This window comes from Lygodium microphyllum, chromosome 19 (genome assembly GCF_053477565.2).
Source record: "Lygodium microphyllum isolate KBCC chromosome 19, Lygodium_microphyllum_v1.1.10, whole genome shotgun sequence".
Lineage (NCBI taxonomy): Eukaryota > Viridiplantae > Streptophyta > Polypodiopsida > Schizaeales > Lygodiaceae > Lygodium > Lygodium microphyllum.
In genome coordinates this window covers 137,044,477-137,065,626 of record NC_141153.1, presented here as the reverse complement: position 1 = coordinate 137,065,626, position 21,150 = coordinate 137,044,477, and the positions used below count along the sequence as shown (strand labels likewise).

The 21,150-nt window shown below is 43.0% G+C and overlaps 1 protein-coding gene across 2 annotated transcripts in view; it reads left to right on the top strand.

Moving 5' to 3' along the window:
• LOC148020425 (UPF0235 protein At5g63440) overlaps positions 1-21,150 on the top strand; it is a 96,789-nt gene that overhangs the window by 15,735 nt on the left and 59,904 nt on the right. For both annotated transcript variants that reach the window (XM_087700726.1, XM_087700725.1), the window contains exon 2: positions 11,030-11,144. In XM_087700726.1, the coding sequence (XP_087556852.1) occupies positions 11,030-11,144 (115 nt within the window). The remainder of the gene's footprint in view (positions 1-11,029; positions 11,145-21,150) is intronic.

Here is a 21,150-nt window from a genome sequence, read left to right as displayed (position 1 = left end):
CTAGTGGACCTCCTAGTCATTCTCTTATGCCCTAGCCGAGCTTTGGACATGGCTTTCGTGTCCCAGTGCCTTCACCTCCATCGGCACCTTATGGAAACATTTATGTTCCAGTGCCTCCGCATCAATCGACACTCATTGGACACTCCCAACCTATTTCTGTCTATCCATCTTTTTTCCCTCATTCTTCCTTTCAGACACACCTACCACCACCATCTTACCCTCCATCTCCATCTTGTCCCACTTTTCCGACACCTCATGGTTCGAGCTCATCTTTTGCCAAGCATGCTTTCAATGATAATACTTGTTTTAACGGGTCAAACTTTACCACTTGGTTGAACTTGATGAGACATGTCCTTGACTCCCAGAATCTATGGGATCTTATGTAGGGGTTGGAACCCCAACCCTATCCCGCACTTGTTCCATACGAGGTTGTTTGCTCATGAAAGGCTAGAAATGCCTCCACTATTGTTGAGCTGATGCAGGGCTTATTGCCTAAGTTTCACTCTCAGCTTCAACATTTTGACTTAGCATCAAAACGATGGGCACACTTGATTGACCGCTATGCGGCTCGGGATAGGACCTATCGTATAAATCTTGATCATGATCTCCAACTCTTTAAAATCACTGACCGGGATGACTTGAAAGTCAAGTTGGTTGAGTATCAGCGACTTCTTGCCAAATTCTCCACTATGGAGACTCCCAAGTCCTCTGATGATCAAGTCGTATTGTTTCTGAACAAAGTCCCTAGGAAATACTTCAATTTTGTGGAAGGTATAGTTTCAAAGCCTACCATGTCTACTTTCTATGAATTTGAGTGTCAGCTGTTGCGTTACGCACTGTTGTTCGATCGATTTCATATGAATTCTTCCTCAGAGGGGGCTCTTGTTACTCATTCTCAGAAGGGGCAACAAGGGAAGGGCAAACAAAATCAAACCTCCACTCAAAATCAAAAACAAAATCCATCCGTGGAATCGTAAGGAAACTCCCACTCACAACTCAAACAAGGGTGGCAGAATGTACCTAAAAAGAATAGGTATTGTCAACATTGTCAAAAGACTGGTCATTCTGATGACGAGTGTCGATCAAAGGCCAGAGGCACAACACCCAAATCTAAGTCTCAGACCCCCGCTCCTCAGTCGGGAAACCCCCAGCAGGGGAGGCAGGGTGATGGCAAGGGGCAGTTTAAAGGTCCAGACTCATACTGCCATAGGGCTTGTCTGACTGGTTTGCAGAGGCCCACGTCATCACCATAGAGACATCAGATGTGAGTCTCGTCCACATTTGTGAGTTGTCTCTTGACAAGGTTACCACAGAGGCCCATTCGTCATAGCCGAGCACTTCAACTCCTGTTTGAATTGTGGACAATGGAGCTACACATCATATGACTTCTATAGAGAACATTTTCAGTATTCGAGCCCTTGCAGTTGGGCGTGGATCCGCATAGGAAACAACTTCTCGGTCAAGATTCAGGCTCAAGGTAGCGTTAGTTTTGTTAGTGACAAGGGTCCAGATCTCGCTTCACTAGTGGACAATGTATACCATGTCCCCCAGCTTGGGGTGAACTTGTTATCTGTTCAGCAGCTTTGTCAGTTGAAGTGAGCAATTTTCTTTACAGCGACCATAGTCGAGATCCTTGACTCTTACACTGGTTTAGTTATTGCTTGTGGTGAGGCACAATCTAATGGCCTTTACCACATGACACACTTTCTGATCGAGCCGACAGCCTAGGGCTCCATGTTCCATAGCTTCTAGGCATTAGCCACATCTCGAGAGCCTACGAACAATGAGCGTCTTTGGCACTTTCGCTTAGGGCATACTTTATGAGTTATCCCGTCGGGAGTTGGTTGAGGGTCTTCCCTGCCTAAAACTAGCTCCTGATGTCTGTAAAGCTTGTTAGCTCGGAAAGTAGCACCATACCCCATTCTCTCAGTAGTCTACACATTGTGCTGAGGAGCCTCTTAGATTGATTCATGTCGATCTTTGTGGGCCGACATCCATTGCCTCCTTGAATGGTGCGCTATACTTCTTTTTGATAGTGGATGATTATTCTAGATACATGTGGGCGTACTTCCTTAAGCATAAGTCCGATGCTTTTACTTATTTTTCTGCTTGGGTATTGCTGGTTCATAACCAGACCGATTGTTGTGTTGGTTGCATGAGAAGTGATATTGGTGGTGAGTTTATCTCCCACGAGTTTTCTAAGTTTCTACCAAAGCATGGTATCTCTCGCCAGCTCACTCCTTCTCTTAGAATGGAGTCGTAGAGCATAGGAACCGGACAATCATGGAAATGGCATGCTCTATGCTGTTCGCAATAGAGCTTCCTGAGCGCCTTTGGGTCGAGGCTGTTAACACTTCGGTGTACACTGCCCGACTACGACTCTTCCTAAGAAGACCTTGTATGAGATATTTTTTGGCTCTCAGCCTGTCATTTTCCACTTCAGAGTCTTCGGGTGTCGTGCCTACACACACAGACGCTTGATGATAGTAGAAAAGCTCACTCCCCGAGCTGATCTTCTTATTTTTGTTGGATATTCCTCTGAAGCAAAAGCCTATCGTTTGTTCGATCCTTGGACAAACAAGGCGATCGTTAGGAGGGACATCGTTTTTGACGAGAGGGATATCGTGCAATCCTTTGCATAGGATTCTGATCTTATTCCTCCTTTCACATCATCAGATATCATGCCTACTGAGCCTAGTCTACTTCTCGCTCTTGATATTCCTGCAGATTCTTCATCTCCTAGGTCCCCTCCATGAGACCCGTTACTTCGCTGGTACCAGCAGACCATGTGGGATTCGGGGATTCCACCACTGGATTTCACTCTAGAGGGACCTAGAAGATTTACCCGGTTTGCTCCTCAGGCTTCATTTGTGTTGCTGTTTACAGCCGATTACATAGCGCACTCTGAGCCGGATACATGGCATGAGGCTCTTTAGCACCCTCAATGACGAGAGGCCATGGAGAAGGAGTTAGAGAGTATTGAACGAAATGAGACTTGGACATTGGTGGATTGTCCAAGCCACAAGAAAGTCATCGAGACAAAGTGGATTTTCAGAACCAAGCTAAAAGCTGATGGGACTTTAGATAAGTACAAGGCTCACCTTGTTGTGCAAGGGTTTTGATAGAAGCATGGTATTGATTATGAAGAGACCTTTGCTTCTACTGTGCGGTTGACATCTTTCCGGTTGCTTCTTGCAATAGCCACTCATCACGGTTGGCGGATATATCAAATGGATGTCAAGAGTGCCTTCCTGAATGGTTATTTGGAGGAGGAAGTCTATGTGGAGTAGCCACCAGGCTTTCCTTTAGGGAACCTAAGGGATAAGGTATTCTGCTTACAGAAAGCTCTTTATGGGTTGAAGTAAGCACCGCGATCTTGGTTCCATAGGATGGATGAGTTTTTACAAACTCATGGATACCATTCTACCCATTATGACTCGACCTTATATGTTTGATTTATTGCAAAGGGGGTCAGGTATATCCTGCTATATGTTGACGACTTACTCATCACAGACTCAGATTTTGCTGCCCTAGTAGACATCAAGGCAAAGCTTAGTGCTACTTTTGAGATGACAGACCTTGGTTTGTTGTCTTATTTTTTGGAGATGGCGGTAGTTCGTTCTGGGGAATGCATTTTTGTGTCATAGAAGAAGTACGTACTTTAGCTAGTGGAACATCACACTTCAGATTAGACACGGCCAATGGCCACGCCTCTTGATCCTACTATCCACTTGTTGAAGGATATCCTAGGAAAACCCTTCGATGCACATACCTATCTCTCTGTTGTAGTAAAACTTCTTTGGTTGATTCACACTAGGCTAGATTTAGCTTACTCAGTCAGTATTTCACAACACCTAGAATGTCACATTGGATTGCATGTCTACGTGTATTTACGACGTATTTATTTTTATGGCCTAACATATGATTCTGGTTTATGTTTGTAGGGGTACATTGATTCAGATTGGGCAGGAGATCTCGACACCAGATATTCTCATGGCGGTTACCTCTTTACCTTGGGCATGGCTCCTATTTTTTGGTCAAGCCGTAAGCAGGAGATGGTGGCGGCTTCCACGGCCAAGGTTGAGTATTGGGCTCTCTTCGATGGCACCACCGAGGCCATCTATCTGAGGAGTTTACTGACGACACTTTATTTCCCATGCGACTCTCCCACCGTTGTCTATTGCGACAACCAGAGTGCCAGTGTCCTTGTGGGCAATCCGATCATTACACCACAGATGTGGCATGTGAGAGTCCACTTCCATTTTTATAGAGTGTAAAATATTACACGGCGCAGCGAACAGAATCTGAGAAAGAGATAGAGAGTACACAACAGATAAGAGAAGAATCAGTAAATTCTTTAACTCCAAACAACTGATACAAAGATGGCTTTGTCCACCCGTGCGCTTTCACTGTGTGAAGCTTAGATGGCGATCTAGACAGAAGATAGGTGAAGAGCTTAAGGCTAGCTGGAACAACAACTCTGACTGGATGAAAGATGAGTGATCGATGGCTGTGAAGGGGTTTAGCTTTTATAGCCTGCGAAGGCCGTGAGGTTGGCCTGACCGACTTACCATATAAGCCTCCACTAGTCGGCCAGGGAATATTCCAAGGAATATTTCCTTTACCATCGGGCCGCGGGCGCTGCCCCCGGACCCCCGCCAGGGGGGCCGCTGGCCCCCCTGGGACCCCCCAGCCAACCCAAAGATTAGACCCACAACAGTCACCTTTTTGCCATCCGGTCACATAGACCTCATCTGATATACAAGTCAGGACTCAACCAATGTCCGGGCTCACATTTGGCTTCTCCTCATAATGGGGGCCTTACAACTTTGAGCACCATGGATCATTGGTAGCACCTAATGAGGGTGGGGCATTGATCATATCTAACAGAGAGTAGGTTGAGCTAGGCACTATTTGCTTAGAGTTTGTGTCCACATCTGATAATTTTGCAGATCTTTTGAGCAAAGTGGCCAACCACCCGGTTCTTCAGTACCTGTTATCCAGGATTGGTTTGAGTACACCCTCCCCTACTTCTTTAGCTTGACGGGGAGAGGGTGCTTCCCTCTTGCTTTTTCTTTCAGTTTAAGAGGGGGCGGCTTCTATGCTTAATAGTGACAGTGATGATGCTTACAAAATTTAGACATTCATTCATTTATTGTATTATGGATATTTGTAACTTCATCCGCACTATCAGGATGACATGATTGTAAAGGGCGCTTGGGCAAGTAAACAATTCTCCTGCGAGAGCACTGTCCAAGTGGCACCGTTGCATTGCATCTTGCGTGAGCATGATATCTTGCATCGCCCTTTGCATTACTCCATGCATTGGCATTCTGTTTATGTAAACATACATCTGTGCACATTTATCCATTTTCGATCTTTTGGAGTGGTTGACTTTGAATCCACCAAATTCGTAGCATTACCCATGGCAATCTCCAAGGCAGTTTTTCCTTAGCTTGCTTGCTTTCCATATTTGCTATATCCACAATCATTTTTCTTCTTCATCGACACCCAATAATGGTAGGTATAGTACATTTATTTTGTGAAGGTCTTGGGTTTGACTATCCTTATCATTCTCCCGTTTGAGACACGGATACTCAATAGGACGAAAACTGATTTGAACCCCTACTAAATGCTACATTTATCAAATTAAAAAAAAAGAGTCAATAGTTGATTCCATCTGCCTTTGTAGGGCTTGGTAGGCCACTAGGAAGCCGACGTGCACCCTTTGTCTGATACCCTGTCCTCTCTAGGGTGATCACTTGGGTTCCCTTGGTAAGATAACTGTCGCCTCTGTAGTCTTAGTAGGCCATTGGGTAGCCGACGTGCACCCTTTGTCTGATGCTTTGGCTGCTTTGGGATGGGACGCCTTGGGGCAAAAGATTTTTCTCGTGGCACCGTTTTTGGGCGTGAGAGGGGATGTTGAGCTAAAAATGCATTAGCTTTACTTAAACAACCCCAAAACTTGCTTAATTAATAAAGAAACTTTGTTTATTTAAAAGAAACACGATCCTAGAGAGTTTGTGTCCCATAAGCACAAATCCACTTGCGAGGGCCCAAACTTTCTATAAATACGTATTCTGCCCTCCATTCAGTTCACAATCTCATTTTTGCAGATTTTAGGTGTTTTAACTTGTTGTCCACACCCCGTTCGTGGAGGACATTTCAGTCGAAGCTGTCCATTTTTGCTATCTATATCAATTGGTGTTTGATTTTCAGCCCTCTTCATGTAGTTTGGAGCTGATCCCAGCCAAAGGCGACTGCTGTTCTTGCCTAGACCTGCTGTCATACTGCTTGCCACGTCATCTACAGCTTGCGTTTGACAATTTTCTCTCTTCTCCAGAGCTATTGCTCAGCTTATGCAGGCCACTGTCCTGCCTGTGTTTTTAGTCTTTCTCTCTCTTACAGGCTAACCTGCGTGCGTTTTTAGTCTCTCTCCTCACTGTTGTTTGCATTAGATCCAGCTTCTCATTGTTGCGTTTGTTGGTGTTCGACATCCGAAGGCTACCTTGTTGCGATTTGGGATCCATTCAGAGTATGACACTCTCACCAGCTCATTACCCCTGCCCTGAACCTTGAGATACAAGAGTTTGAGGTTCAGTATTCATTTACTGCATAGTGTGTTTGGCGCATGAGCATTGTATATTTAGCAGCTATATCACTTCAGTTATTTTTTGTGTTAATTTCTTTGAGTTACCCTAAGCCTAACTGAGTTCTTTTATCAGTTTATGCTTTGTCGTACCATTGTTATTTGTGTTTTCGTGTTAGAGTATTTCTTTACACTTTCTGTTGCAATCACTCTATAATGAGGGATCACATCCACAAGATAAAGGAGCTTCAGGATGAGCTTTCATTTCTCGATACGAACATTTCTTCGGAGGACCTGGCTGTGACACTTATCTTACATCTTTCTGACATATGATGTGTTTTACACCAATCTTCTTACTTCTCATAGCCGGGATACTCTCATTTGGGAGGAGTTGGTCCCATTGGTGCTTAAGTAGGATGTGCTTCACAATAAAATAGATTCTTGTGGGGTCGGTGCATGTGACTGTGCTTATGTGACTTTATCTATAGGTACAAGACAAGCCAAGCAGAAGAAAGGGAAGAGAAAGAAGTTGAAGTCATTTTCCGACTCTGATACAACTTTTGTGAGAAGTGTAGAGGATATTCCACATGTCATTGTGGAAAGACCTCACATTGTTGCTGATTTCAGGACTGTGTTTTCACCCTTGCTAATTAGGCGATTGTTGCTCCAACCAGGTGACCTGTTTTACATGCATTTTTTGCTGACGTCAGCATCCGTACAACCTGCGTGTCCGTTTTAGTGTGTGTTTTGGTGCCTTTGCATCTCCTCTTGGTTAGGGGACTTGCATTATCAGGCCGTTTTTGCTGTTTTTGACTAATTTTTTGACTTTTTGCAGCAACTTTTGTCTTATTTTGGTGAGATTTTGGGTTATATTGTATGTGAACTCTTGTTTTTTGCTGTTTGTGCTTGTGTTTTGACTGTGTTCCCTCTCCAAATCCCTTCTTTTGTGTACTTCTCTTCTAAATCCTCTACATATGGCTCCTCTATGCACATCCATTGATGACAAGCTCCATGGACTTAATTATCACACGTGGAGTGCGGCGATGAAGGCTTGGTTCATCTAGAAGTGGTTATGGTACGTGGTTTGCGGCGCTATTGCATGTCCTCATTGGCCTTCTTCTTTTCTAGTTGATTTTGATGAAGACAACCATGAGAAAGCAGTGCTTACATGGGATTCAGATGATGCCTGTGCTTACTCGGCCTTACTTCTATGTATTTCCAAAGAAGTCCTACTGGCAGTCAATTGCATGACAGCTTTAGATGTATGGTCGAAGTTGTAGTTGATGTATGAGGCTTCTTTCACCATGAGGGTCGTTACTCTCTATGACCAACTCTAACAATTGAAGTTTGAACTCAAAGATACGATCCAACCCTTCCTACTTCGAATTACCTAGATCTAGGACTAGCTTCGGACTATGTAGTCTGCCCTATCAAAGGAATATCTTGTTGTACGATACTCTACAAGCATCCTTTGGAGTTTGATGGAGTGACGAATGCTTTATGGGTGTAGATATCTTCGACTCTTGTCAGTTTTCTTCATATGTCCTCGATGCTGCTTGAGCATGAGACGACTTTGCAACTATAAGAGCGGCTTCCGTCACATTATGGAGGTTCAGGTGAGGCTCTTGCAGCTTTAGAGAGGGGTTCGAAGACGAAGAAGTCGAAGGCCCAGTGTTACCATTGTGGCAAGAAGGGCCATTTGTGGAAGGATTGCAAAGAGTTAGTGGCTTCCAGGAAGAAAAAGGAGCCGAAGACAAAGCGGGATGCGAACTCCTTCGATGAGTCCTCATCTGTCTCAAATTTTGACTTAGAGCCTCCGGCCAAGGTGAAGTCCAAGGCATGGAAGGGATTCTCTTCTTTGGATCGTGGGAAGGGCTTGGTGGCCCCTTCCTTAGCTGCTTTCTAGTGGTGGTGATGCAATCATCCCTTACGACTCTTCAATGCTAGAGAGAGAGTGTGAGAGGGTGGTGAGATGGGGTAACCACACCTTATCTATATTTCTATACAGATGCACAAGATCTAGAGAAGGATGTCCTTGATGCATCGATCGAAGTTTGGCAGGTACAAATCTTGGAGCTAGGATTGACATCCAGGTTCATGATGGGCTGGTTATTTGACAGAGAGTGGGCGACTTTTGTTTGGAGTTCAAATGAGGGGACACTCTGGCGGTTTGGCCAAAGGAGGGGAGTTCATGGTCATTTATGCGATGCGGCATTGATGACATGATGGTCACATGTGTTACATCAAAGGCATTGTTGATGGATATGAGAGTTGCTATGATTCTTCTCTATTTTCAGGAGTTGGTTTGATTGATATCGACATCAGGTTCTCTCCGAGGCACCTTGGTGGTGGCTTGCGCATCCACTACTTGGGTATCCATTGTTCTACTCTCATGGACATTGTTGTATGTACTATGATGAGACATTATCATTATATATTGTATTGTATCAGATTACCCATGATCTGAGAGAGGATGTTAGCAGATTAGTTAGTTCATGATTGAGTTTGTGCATGTGGTATAGTAGGTTGGGCACTAGAGATATTTTAGGCATTTCATTTATCAATATTTATTGTGATTTGGTATTATTTGTAGCCAGTCGACCAGCATTAAATGTTGGCTGACTAGTCATATTTTATGGCATTTATTTGGCCTATATATTCTCAGGCTCCCTCCTCCACATTCATTCATCACCTGACACTTCTTGGGGAGAGAGAGCATGTGCCAGTGCCCCTACAGCCAATGACTCACATTGCTTATGTACTATCTCATGTCTTGGTATATGGATTCCATTTCCCAAGCATACATCTAAGTTCTTATCTGTATTGTGTTCTTTCTTTCTTTTCTTTTCTATTTTGTCTTGTGTTCAACAGTTTATTTCAGCACATGTTTATGCTTCCATTGTTGCACCACTTGTGACAGGTTGGGTCTCATCTATACATGTATATAGGTGCAAAGGACTTTGAGAGGGGCGTTCCTTCCACATCAATTGAAGTCTGGCAGGTTTTGAAATCTTGGAGTTGGAATCAACTTCCAAGTTCATGATGGGCTGTTTCTTGATGGAGAGCGGAATTGGCTTCTAGTTTGAGCTCACATGAGGGGATTTTTTGGCAGTATCCATGATCATGTATGTTTAGAGGCATAGTTGACAGGATGGTTATGTATGTTTGGAGGCATTGTTGATACTAGATAGACATAGAGAGCTATTATGACTACTTTTTATTATTAGGAGCTGGTATGATGGACATTGGTTTTAGGTTTTCTTTGAGGCACCTTGATAGTGGCTTGATCACCCATTGCTTGGGTATCCATGGCCCATTCTAATAGTCATTGTTGTATGTACTATGATGGGTCATTATCATTGTACATTGTATTGTACCAGATCACCATGATCCGAGCGAGGTTTTTAGAGATTAGTGAGTTCATGTGTGAGTCTGTGTGTATTAGTGGGTTGGGTATAATATTTTCTAGTTGTGATTTGGCTTATGTTTTAGGGGCTAGATTTTTTTGGCATATATTGCTCGTTGACCAACTTGATTATTTTATTATTATTTTGGGTTGACTAACTTTTTCATGGATATGGCCTATTTATAGGATGGGGCTTCCTCAATTGTCTTAGTGTATACACCTACAATAGGTCTTGTTGGAGAGAGGGAGCTAGTGCTAGTGACTACTCAGTCGGTGACTCACTATTGTATCTCATTGTCTGATGTCTTGGTATATGGATTCCATTTCTTGAGCATTCTTCTAAATTCTCTTCATAGTGTTCTTCTCTTTGTTTGTACCCTCTCTCCTCTCTTGTGTTGTGTAGTCTATTACAATAGATTCTCATGCTTCCACTGTTGCATCCACTTTCGACAATGGATACCCATCTACAATGTCTAAGGATGTAAACACAAACACCAACATAGACATGTCAAATTCAACATAATTTTAACCAAGTATTCATATTAAATGACTTATTGTGAGTCTCCTATGCCACGTGGCTTTTTGTGTAATCCATCATATCATGCTATTAAGAATATAAACCAAAAAATCGAAAGTTTGGATCTCAAAGCTTTGATTTAAGTGTCATGGTCATCATCATTGTTGAATGTCAATAGGTGTGTTGATCCAATATACTTCATATAACTTGCCATCATAACAAACACCACACTGCTTCTAAAGCCTAGAGGGCATGCATTGCACATGAAGAAAAAAAGTTTTTTTTAGTTTAGTCCATTTTGAATTTTTAAGAGTCTCTTACAATTGTTAAATGATTGAAGAATTTTATTATTTTCAATCTATATACTCATTCAACAATTGATGGCTTCTTAAGTGGACTCTAAATTTAATAGTTGATGTTGAAAATGATAATGAATATTGTTTTGAGGCTTTAGCCATTAGTGTTCATATTTGTCTTTTTTCGAGAGTTATAATGTTGTACTTGTTCAAATGAGCAGATACTCAATTGCAAAGAATGCCACGACGAAAAACAGATAAAGCATACGTACTTGATAGAGAGAAGCACCTATCAAGGCTACATGTTTTGGAGGCAGGAAAACAACTTCTAAAACGGTTTTTGGCTCAAAACCTTTTCTATCACTTTTACTAATAATTGTGAGTTGAGTGATTCTAAAAAGACATATTTAAGATGCATGCTTGAACAATGGCACATGTGCCCAACTTTTCCATTTCATATATAGCACACTTGTTTGCACCTTGTTATTTGAGTTACATGCTTGCTTTTGTATATGACCCTTCATCTCTTGTTAAACTTACTCAGCCCTCATTATTTTGCTAAGAAAAACTTTTCTTCTACAAGGTTTGTGTGCAATCATAAAGCTGATATACTTGTGTTCAACACCATCTAAAGAGAGAAAAAAAAGTAAGTAGACCCGTGGGTCTATAAGACCTAGAAGGATAGTTAGAATGATTCGATGGAATATGTTATGGTGGAAGAGAAGAATAGAACCGATAGAATAGAGGCCAATTCAACGTTGTGAAGTAAAATGGAGTTATGTGTACTTGTGGTTGTGGTTCAAGCTTACTCTCTAGAATGTTTAAAATCAAACTATATAGTATGGTAAGACAATGGTGAGGACAATGTGCTTTGCAAAGGCTAGGTGGAGGGGATGGTGTTGGTTCTTTGTTTGATGTAAGTATTTGGGTGACAATTTTGAGTTTTGGAATGAGAGATTGGAGGATGTTAGCGTGTGGCTCCAAGACAGTTATATTATTTTGTGTATTGTCTTTTTGATACTAATTTAAGAGAATAAGATTACCTTATCTTTGTCAAATATTTTAGGCAGTTCTTTAGATGGGCTATGATGAACACATTCATGAGGGGGGATGTAATGGGTACGTTCCTATGTAGGTAGACCATGTTGCATAATGTCATGAAGTATAGTATGCTTTGGTATATGGGTTTTCTTTGAAAGGATGTTGATTGATTATGAAGGGGCCTAGGGATCAATGAACATGTGATAATCAATGATTGAATGTGCATATTCAGCATTCAGGTGTTGAGCATGAATGAGAGATTTCCACAGGTTTTTCAAATTCTTTAGATTTTTAGCATTTAACATGTTCGCATTTATTTTTTCACATGAGTATTGATGATTGGTTTAGGGTATGGTTAATTTTATATCTTAGATTTTGAATTGCTTTCCCAATTCCATGAAGTTTTTTCCCGGGAGTTAAGACCCTGATTAGAGACAACGCCATTTTACATGTAGTCCCTTGACCAATTATCCGATTTATAGGTCTAACTAACACGCATGGCTTAGTAGTCTAAGTAACTTCGTTACTTTTGTGTATCCATCAGGTGTTGCCCTTTCGGGGTTCCTTAGGGACCATTCACTCTACACAGATGACTGAACGCAGAAACCTTGAAACTGGCAGGCGATCTTGTTTTTACATGATTTTTCATTGGAGAATATTTTAGAACCATACATTTAAAGATTAGACCCAAGTCACAAGAAGGGGAAACTCTTAGTTGGGTTAAACATTCATATTTAGGTATTTGTAATAAGAATATTGCTTAACCTTTTTCTTTGTATCATTTTTGAGACATGGATATTGTTTGAACATTTTTCTTGTATAAAATTAGGATTATTGGTGAGGAACATATTACAATCGTAATCCTAAATTATACACAAATTTTGATTAGTGATGGCTAAGTTGGTTTGACTAGGATTTGCAAGTTGCAAAGTATCCACTTGAGGATTTACTTCTAGTTTTTTGGAAAAAGTTCATTCTGTAGGTCACTTGTTCAACATAAAGATGTATTGTTTTTGGTAGTCTCTACATAGATGCACCCATCTCTAGGATCACAGAATTGTAGTGAATTTGATATCAAATGATGTCTTCCTTTTCCAAAATGTAAAGGTCCACAAGAAACTAAAAGTTGGAATGTAGGCTTTTTTTTGAAGGTAAAAAATATGGCTAATTATATTAGTTGGAAGAATTTTACAAAGAAGTACGTGTTCGATAGTCTAGTTGGAGTTGATTCAAAATCACAAAACAATCAAATGTACAAGCCTCTAAAGGTGGTCTAGGGGTATGGGGGGAAATAAGCCATGGAGGGGGAATGTATCACTATCTAGGACTGCTTGCTTGCATTGTGAACAACAGACCGTTGTCGTGCCGCTATGCACACACTGTGTAAAAAAATGTAGGGTGTGGCTTTCTTTTAGATTTAGAGAGCCAATGCTTGCCACTTTAGGCATTAGTGTTAGTCTCCATGGTTCAAAATATTAGATTTTGTTCGACAAGTTTTTAGTTAATTTTTGATATTCTAGATATTATCTCTTGTAAAAATCCATAAAAACTATAGACAACTTCTAGATTAGGATGACATGTAAAAGAAAGCATGTAGCTTTCAGCCAATTTGAGAGGATTTTATGTAAAAAGAGAGATTGATGAAATCGCGCAATGCGCAATCGTTGTTTTGAAGTAGTGAAGAATACTTTGAAGTGGGAGACGAAGGAGTGATTTGGCTGAATTTTGGCCAGGTGTCTTGGTATTTAACCCGCCTTTCAGAGCTAATGGAGGCATCAGATTGGCGATTTGAGCAGCACAGAGGAAGGTATTATTTTGCATACGTTTTGGTCTATTAGAGTTATATTTTCTCATAATGCTAAAAGAAACTAACAGGCTTCATCTCTGTTAGTATTATTCTATATTTTCTAATTCTTTTTGGAAGTATTTTTCTACATCTTCAATCTCTTCGAACCCCTTCTCGTCCGTCTACTCCTCTCCCTAAATCTACCTTCACCTTGCTCTCTTATCTTCAAGAACTTGGCTTGAAATCTTCAACCCTTTTCTTATCTTTTCCATCTTCGGAGTAAAAACTCTTGAATCCCCATATATTCTTCTCTTGCCAAACCCCTGTGGTGACCTTCAACCCTACGCGCGCTGCGACATTGGTGAACCTGACGTGAAGGTTGGTGTGAGAGAACTCCAAGATGAGGGATTCTTCAAGAGATACTCTACAACAATTGATGAGCATACTGCAGCAGACTCAGCAACAACAAATCCAAATGTTACAACAACAACAACAAAGGCAAGACGCAGAGAAATTTGATTCTACAACTATCAAGGCCCTAGAGGAAGTTGGGCGTGAATTGGTCAAAATGTCTGTGTTTTTGTTCGCTTATATGTTGAAAAAATGCTCTTCTTTGGTGTACCACAACATGCATGGAGCCGTTATTTTGCCAGACTAGCCAAGCATGGTCTTCAAGAAAGAATCCATGGTCTTTTTCAGCAAGATGCGGATTGGTGGGCTGCATTCAAAAATTGGGTTGAGAAACTCAACAAAGGTTTAGTTGCAACTGCTTTATACCATGAGTTTGAAAGTAAATTTGGACAACTTGATGCTGAAGACCAACAAAGTATGGAAGGTCAGAAGATTGAATTATTCCTTAAGGCTGCAGATCCCATTTTGCAAGAAAAGCTTGCTGATCGGCTAGAAGATGCTACCTCCGAATTAGGAGTCAAGACTGTATGGACAAATATTACTGATGTAGTTAACATGATTGCTCGAAGAGAGCGGATGCGACTAAGATTGGGCTCTACTTCAACTTCAACAACTTCATTGATGGAGCTTGTTCCATTTTCAAAATCTCCTATTTCTTTGACCAATCAACCAACTCATTTTTTTTCTGTTCCTTCTAAAAATGATGTTGTTAACCGTCAGATGAACAAGGTGGAAAATTTGGAAAAGCTAAAGCAGAAGACAAAGGCCAAGGCAAAGTGAAACGGAAGACGAAGGCGCGCCAAGAAAAATCTAGAAACACAAGAAGCGCAGAAAAGTCCTAAATAAGGAAAAAAGGAGCACAAGGAAAAGTGCAAGTCAATACTTTTGTAAAAGAGTGCAAGCGCATTATGATTTAATTTAAGGAGCACCGGGTTCTCACCCGTGCAATTTGTAAATGTAGATGGGCAGTGGAAAGGAAGCTAGGAAGATAGAAGGACAATGGGAAAAAAGGCCGGCCATGTAAAAAAGGGGATAAGGGGATGACCGCCCAAAAGAGATTTAGGGTTTTGTATATAAAGTTGAAAAGTGAATGAGAAGCTCATTCTTGTGTGTGGCTAAAAGTGGGTCTCATTTTTTTCTTATTCTTTTTCTTGTTGCTTGCTTGAGCTTGTGCTTGAGAGAGGGAGTGTGAGAGTGTGAGGGAGTGAGTGTGTGAGGGTGGGGAACCGGGAAGAAGAAGCTCTCCATCTTCCCCACTCTTCTTCTCTTCTCTTTTCTTGTTTTGTCTTGCTCGCGGCTACGGAGCTTGGAGTGTGGAGCTTGAGGATGGAGCTTGCTTGAAGCTTGCACTTGGATTGTGGAGCTACCGGAGTGCGCGGGAGAGGAGGTAACTCGATCGGCATGGAGGTAAGCTCACTACACCCGTAGATATGGATGGCGTATCGGCTATGTGAGAGGTAGTCATTAGTGCTCGGCTTGGAACGCTTGAAACAATAAGCGGTCCGTGGGTCTTGGCGGTTGAGCGAAAGCTCTCACATTTTGGTTCCGTTGCCGGGACCAATGGATTCAAGCCTTAAGCGCTTGGGCGCTTCGAATCGAGCATTGAAGTAGGGTTTTCCCCGAACCGGTGCTTGAGGTAGATAGGCAGGAAGCGAGGGAGTTCGAAGAGGTATTTGATCTCCTTAGCAAGTAGGTTTTTGTTGTTTTGGACTTGGGAAAGCATGATGGAATAGTGTAGGTATTTTTCTTATAGTTTTTTCTTGCATTTGAAAATGATAGGAAAAAAACGTTGGAGCAAACAACAGGGTTTTCTCTTGTTGTATAATAGGCTGAAACAGGGAAAAGAAGGGCAAGAAATAAAATTTTGGGTTAAATGTTAGTAAGGGAATTAAGATTAAGGTGAGTGCAGGCCTGGATAAGGTGATAAGGGGCCAAGAGTGGTAAGAAAGGCCACATTGTGCATTGCAGGGTTTCAGGAGAGCAGGAGAGAGGAAGAAAGCTTCGTTGAGTGGATCCATTTGATCTGGCCATCCGGGGGTTATTTGCCCAGCCCAGGTAATTTCACACCTTCCACTGCATGAGTAGGTTGGATCTGGAGCTGCTCGACCAGTAGGACGGTCTCCATCGCTCGGTGGGACGAATTTTTTAAAGTCCGGCGAAAAAACACGTCGCATTTGGCCCGTCAGAGTGATCGCGATTTTGGGCCAAGTCCCAGAATCGGTCCTCGAACCACTCGGCCATTCGGCCCTCGGCCGTGCCGACTCAGCCCATCTGACTCGGCCCACTTGACTCTGCACTCGGTCACTCGGCCACTCGGCCCTCGGACAACTAGATTCAGATTGGCAGAATTTGACATTCGGGCCAGTTACATTCGGCCCTTTCTACTCGGCCCTCGGACGGGCCGAATCGGACACTCGGCCCCTACAATTCGGACTTGTTGGGCTGAATTTAGATTTTTTCAAATTTTAACCTGAAGACAGTGAAACTGACCGAGAGACCATATAGAGCCGAAACCGTATCATAGATTGATCATTGGGCTAAAACTTAGAGCAAGTAGTTCAAAATTTGGCTATAAACGGTCTTTCAAATCACGTATGGCATTTACCGTAATAGCCTTGTGGGACGGGGGGAATTGCCCCTCCCGGACCCCCGCAAAGGGGGCTCCCTCTGCATCTTCCCCAAGTATGTTGGAGAGAAAATGCGAGCCGTGACAGGTTCTCCAAATTAGACCCTAGTGTAGTAATGGCTCTACATGAGCATGGATTCTCACTTGCAAAAGAGCAACCAAAAGCCCATACCCGAACAGAGACAAACAGAGATCCTAGAACATCAATGGGCCAATCTAGCCAACGAGGGCAAAAAGGCCACACTGCAAAAACACGTACGTGTTACATTGGGACTGCATCTAGTCAAAGCGGAAATCAACAACATCAAGCTACAACTACGAGGATGACTAGATATGACAGTCCTGACGATAGATGCACCTTGAATAGCACTGCACAGACGATCCAAGACATCAGTGGAGAATCCACATCTGGTCGTGCAGTTGGGGACTTAAGGGCATTTGTTAGAAGGCTTAAATTTATAAGCCAAGACCCAGAAGATGAAGACATAGTACCGCCTGCTTATCTTAGGGTCAAACTCACTGGGAAAAGAGAACACACTATCGATGCTCTGATTGATGAAGGAGCAGATTTTAATATCTTGACCTATGAAGCATGGACCCTACTAGGCCAACCAGAGCTCACACTGACTAATGCAACTCTTAGCCCTTACGGGAGACACCCACAAGCACTCATAGGGAAGTGTAAAATCCTTACGACAATTGAAACTGAAAGCTTACCTATCCTATTTTATGTCCCTCCAAATAGTGCTAATTGCGGAAAGGAAACCCTCCTAGGAAGACCCTTCAAAAGGGCAAACAAGTGTGAGGCCAACTATGTAGCACAGAGGATACACTTGATACTACCGGGTGTGAGGATAGTCACAATCTTTAGCAAGGGTGACCTTATCAAACCTCGAGGGAAAGACAAGGAAGGTGCTGACATAACAATCAAGCCTGCTAACGAGAGCAAGGACTTGTTGGAAGAGTTGATACAAGCACAGGTTGAACAACAAGAACTGGTGAGTGAGGCCATGCTTGAATCAAGAAGGTCAGGAGACAATGCCAAGGATGAGCTTTGGACTTACAAATATCGTAGAAGACTCCAAAATAAGCCCAAGCCTTATAGACGAAGGCATCGATGGAGGGTCAGTACAACACCACGATGGATATCCAAAGCGTTGCTATGTGCTCAAGGGTATTACGCATGTAACCGATGGATTTAGGTGCTAAAACCCCCTGCTAAACCTCCTCTGTCGATTGAAGGCCAAATCGTATCAAGAGCAAAGAAGCGTAGAAGGAGATCTAAACGAAAGACCAAGTCTCGAGTCAAAAACATTGGAGTGATTGAGCCCCTCATGGTCGAAATTAAGAAACCAAATAGGACTAATCGGAGGGTAGATCCTCAGCCTAGCGTGCTTGACAAGCAGATATCAGATGTAATCGTTGAGGATACACAAAAACCACTAGTGCCCAAGGAGCCTTTGATTCCTCAAGAGGACAAGAGGCATCATAGGCACAACATTGCTCATGGCAAGGTTAAATGCTCAACAAAGCAAATTGTAAAATCATCTAACAGCCACGAGTAAATCTTCCAGCCAATGTCGGAGCCACTTAGGAGTCTCAAGTCTCCTGCACCCTCTTTTCCTAAACGGACACAGGAAGCACAATAGCAGTCATAAAGTGTAGCTGCTCAATCCCAATCTCTATCTCCATCTAAGCTTCCAAATGTCCAAGAGGTGAGACATGACACCATCCGTAGCTCTCGGCCCAAGGATATGCCTGTACAACCTAATGTGACTAGATCAACTCATGCTCGATCTACACAAGTGAATGCTCAAAGGGCAACAAAAGACACGACCACTTCCGATCGCCCTAGAGACTTGACACTGCAATCTACTAACAATAGCTAGTTCATTGAAATAGCTGCTACTACTTTCAATTAGGGATCACAGCAGTCACAACCCCTGGTCGTGACAACGCCCCTTGTGGAACGTGTCCTTAGCAGTTCACCAGTGGAGGAGGTGCCACAACCAGTATCCTTGACAACTCCAGTACTTTCAAAGTGCTTAAAGCCTAGGCTGGAGGAGTTAAACAGAAGGGAATTGGCTGAAGAGCTAGACTCTCCAAAAAGAGAGGCAGTTGTATCCTCACAACCTAGCGAGGCTATTCAACAGGCCACGGTGATGCCCCATGAGGACACACTAGAGAAAGAGAATGCTGAGGCCCAGCCAAGCACATCAACGACTGACCTAGTTCAAGGTCTGGAGTCTTCAAGGGATACACCTCGATTGCCTAAGAAAAAGAAGAGAAAAAAAAGAAAACAACAACGGCAGTTGCAAGTGGTTGTAGACCCCAAGAAGATTGAAACCAAGAGTGTCGAAGAGCTGAGGAATAAAGCATCGAGACTATCCACCAATGAACCCATTGATGTCTCTCCTACTAGCGGTGAAACCTCAGACACATCCGTGTGTTCTGAAAAATCAAAGCCGTTACCATCAACGATTGCTTGCAACACTCAATCCATCGACAACAAAACTCGCATTGACCAATCAAGAGTGGATACAACACTGTCAGAACAAGGTGACAAATTTATACCAGTCACATCTAAGGAGAACCATGACACAATAACAAAGCCTCAGGGGAAACATGGAAACCCCGAGAGCATAAGCAACCCTAGCGTTGACCAATCTTGCTCATCTAGGCCTGAGTCCTAGCTATGCTAAAGCCTAGGGAAACTCCTAGAACCTTGCATGAGATAGCAACCGAACAAGCCCTTGTTGAACATTGAAGTGTTGCAGAATGCTTAACTGAGTTGGATGCTAAGCTCAAAGTATTCGTACGTGTCTATGTCCTAGCAGACATGGGCGCATTCCCTAAGGAGCAGCTTGAAGAATACTTGCCATTTCCCCTATCTTGGGAAGAGCAAGAACATCTTTACGAGCACAATGACAAGCTCCTGATTAAACGCATGCGACTCACCTCTGACAAGGAAGCCGACGAACTATGCTTAACTGTAACATTCAATGATGTGCTCTGCCAACCAAATCTCTTAGGGATAGAGCAACTAAAGCGACAATCGGAGGGTCAAAGTCAATTTGAGAAACGTTGGTTTGAAAACCGTGTTGCAATGGCCGAACAAGGAGCCCAAATCATGACAGTCTCAGGAGAGCGATTGGCCAGATGGCGGTCTCAAAGAGACCCAACCTATGTGGCGTTAGCTTTCTTTTGAGTGCTAACTGCCATTCGGGGTATAGACTTAGCTGGAACTAGCCAAGAGAACTCTTTGGCTGATAAGATTCTCACTGAGGAGAAGCTACATGTTGCAAGTAAACTCGGACAAGGTACCGTGATACTTGACGTTGCAAAATACCTGATGTTATTAAGAAGGCTGCCCAGGAGTATTGGATGCGTGTGCCACACTCCAGTACAATCTTGAGTTCTACAATTGGTTTTTATCCTTGTGAAGTAACATGGATTCGTAAACATGTACATAAATAAACAATGAATTTTGTGACCTTGTATAGATAATATCAACACACACAAGCAATGATAGTCAAGCGCAGGGAGAAGAGTTGGGTTTGACAGACTAAGCTCCTCATGTCCTCCTCTCACCACACATTCAGAAGTCGTGTGACCATTCCCGCCTCCAATTGGAGGGTATGCAACCTTCATTATCGCCATAGGAAGCCTTGACCAACATCTCTAATGGTGTAGATGGGGCACCGTCCCTTTCTATACACCTTTTTCCTTTTTTGGTCTATCCTTCCAGGGATGAGTCCTGCTCCACTTCATGACAACCACTCTGTGCAACTTAGCGTAAGCTAAGATCTGCTAATGGTTGGAGGCAAAACAAATATCAACATGTGACTGTCCCTCTATAACAAATGCTGCATGTCTCATCTCTCCCCTCCTCATCATATGCGCTTGATAACCCACTGTATAATCTCTTCCATGCGAATAGTTTTATCCTGCCTCAGGGCCTAATCCTAAGTTCGCATTTTGTAGGTCCCCCTACGGTAGCAGCCATGGACCATGTAGTGCAGTTGGCATACAAGGAAGCTCTCCGCCGTCGGAAAGAGCATAAGGCACTAGTGCTTCCACCAGAACGCTACGTGCCTACTCTAAAGAGGTACGCATCGAAAAGAGGTCCTAAACGACACCGCCCAGGACGCAGGCCGAAAACCCCCCAAGCCAAGAGGACAAGGGCTCAAGGTAGCACACGGGGTGTGGCAACACCAGCCGTGCAAGCTTCCACCAGACGCTCGGGCACCAGGTGCTCGAAAGAGGAGAGGGCAACTCGAGACAAGCAGGAATTTGACTCATTGTTTAAAAGCATTCTGGAAATAGTTGCGGCTAGAGACTACACCATCCGGGTCCCAGCCGACATCTTTCCCGCCCAGCCTTACAGGAGCCTCTCATTGGCACAGTCTCAGTCACCCGACCACTCGGAATCGCTCCGCCTCGTGCAAATAGAGTAGCCCCTATGATATATAAGCAGC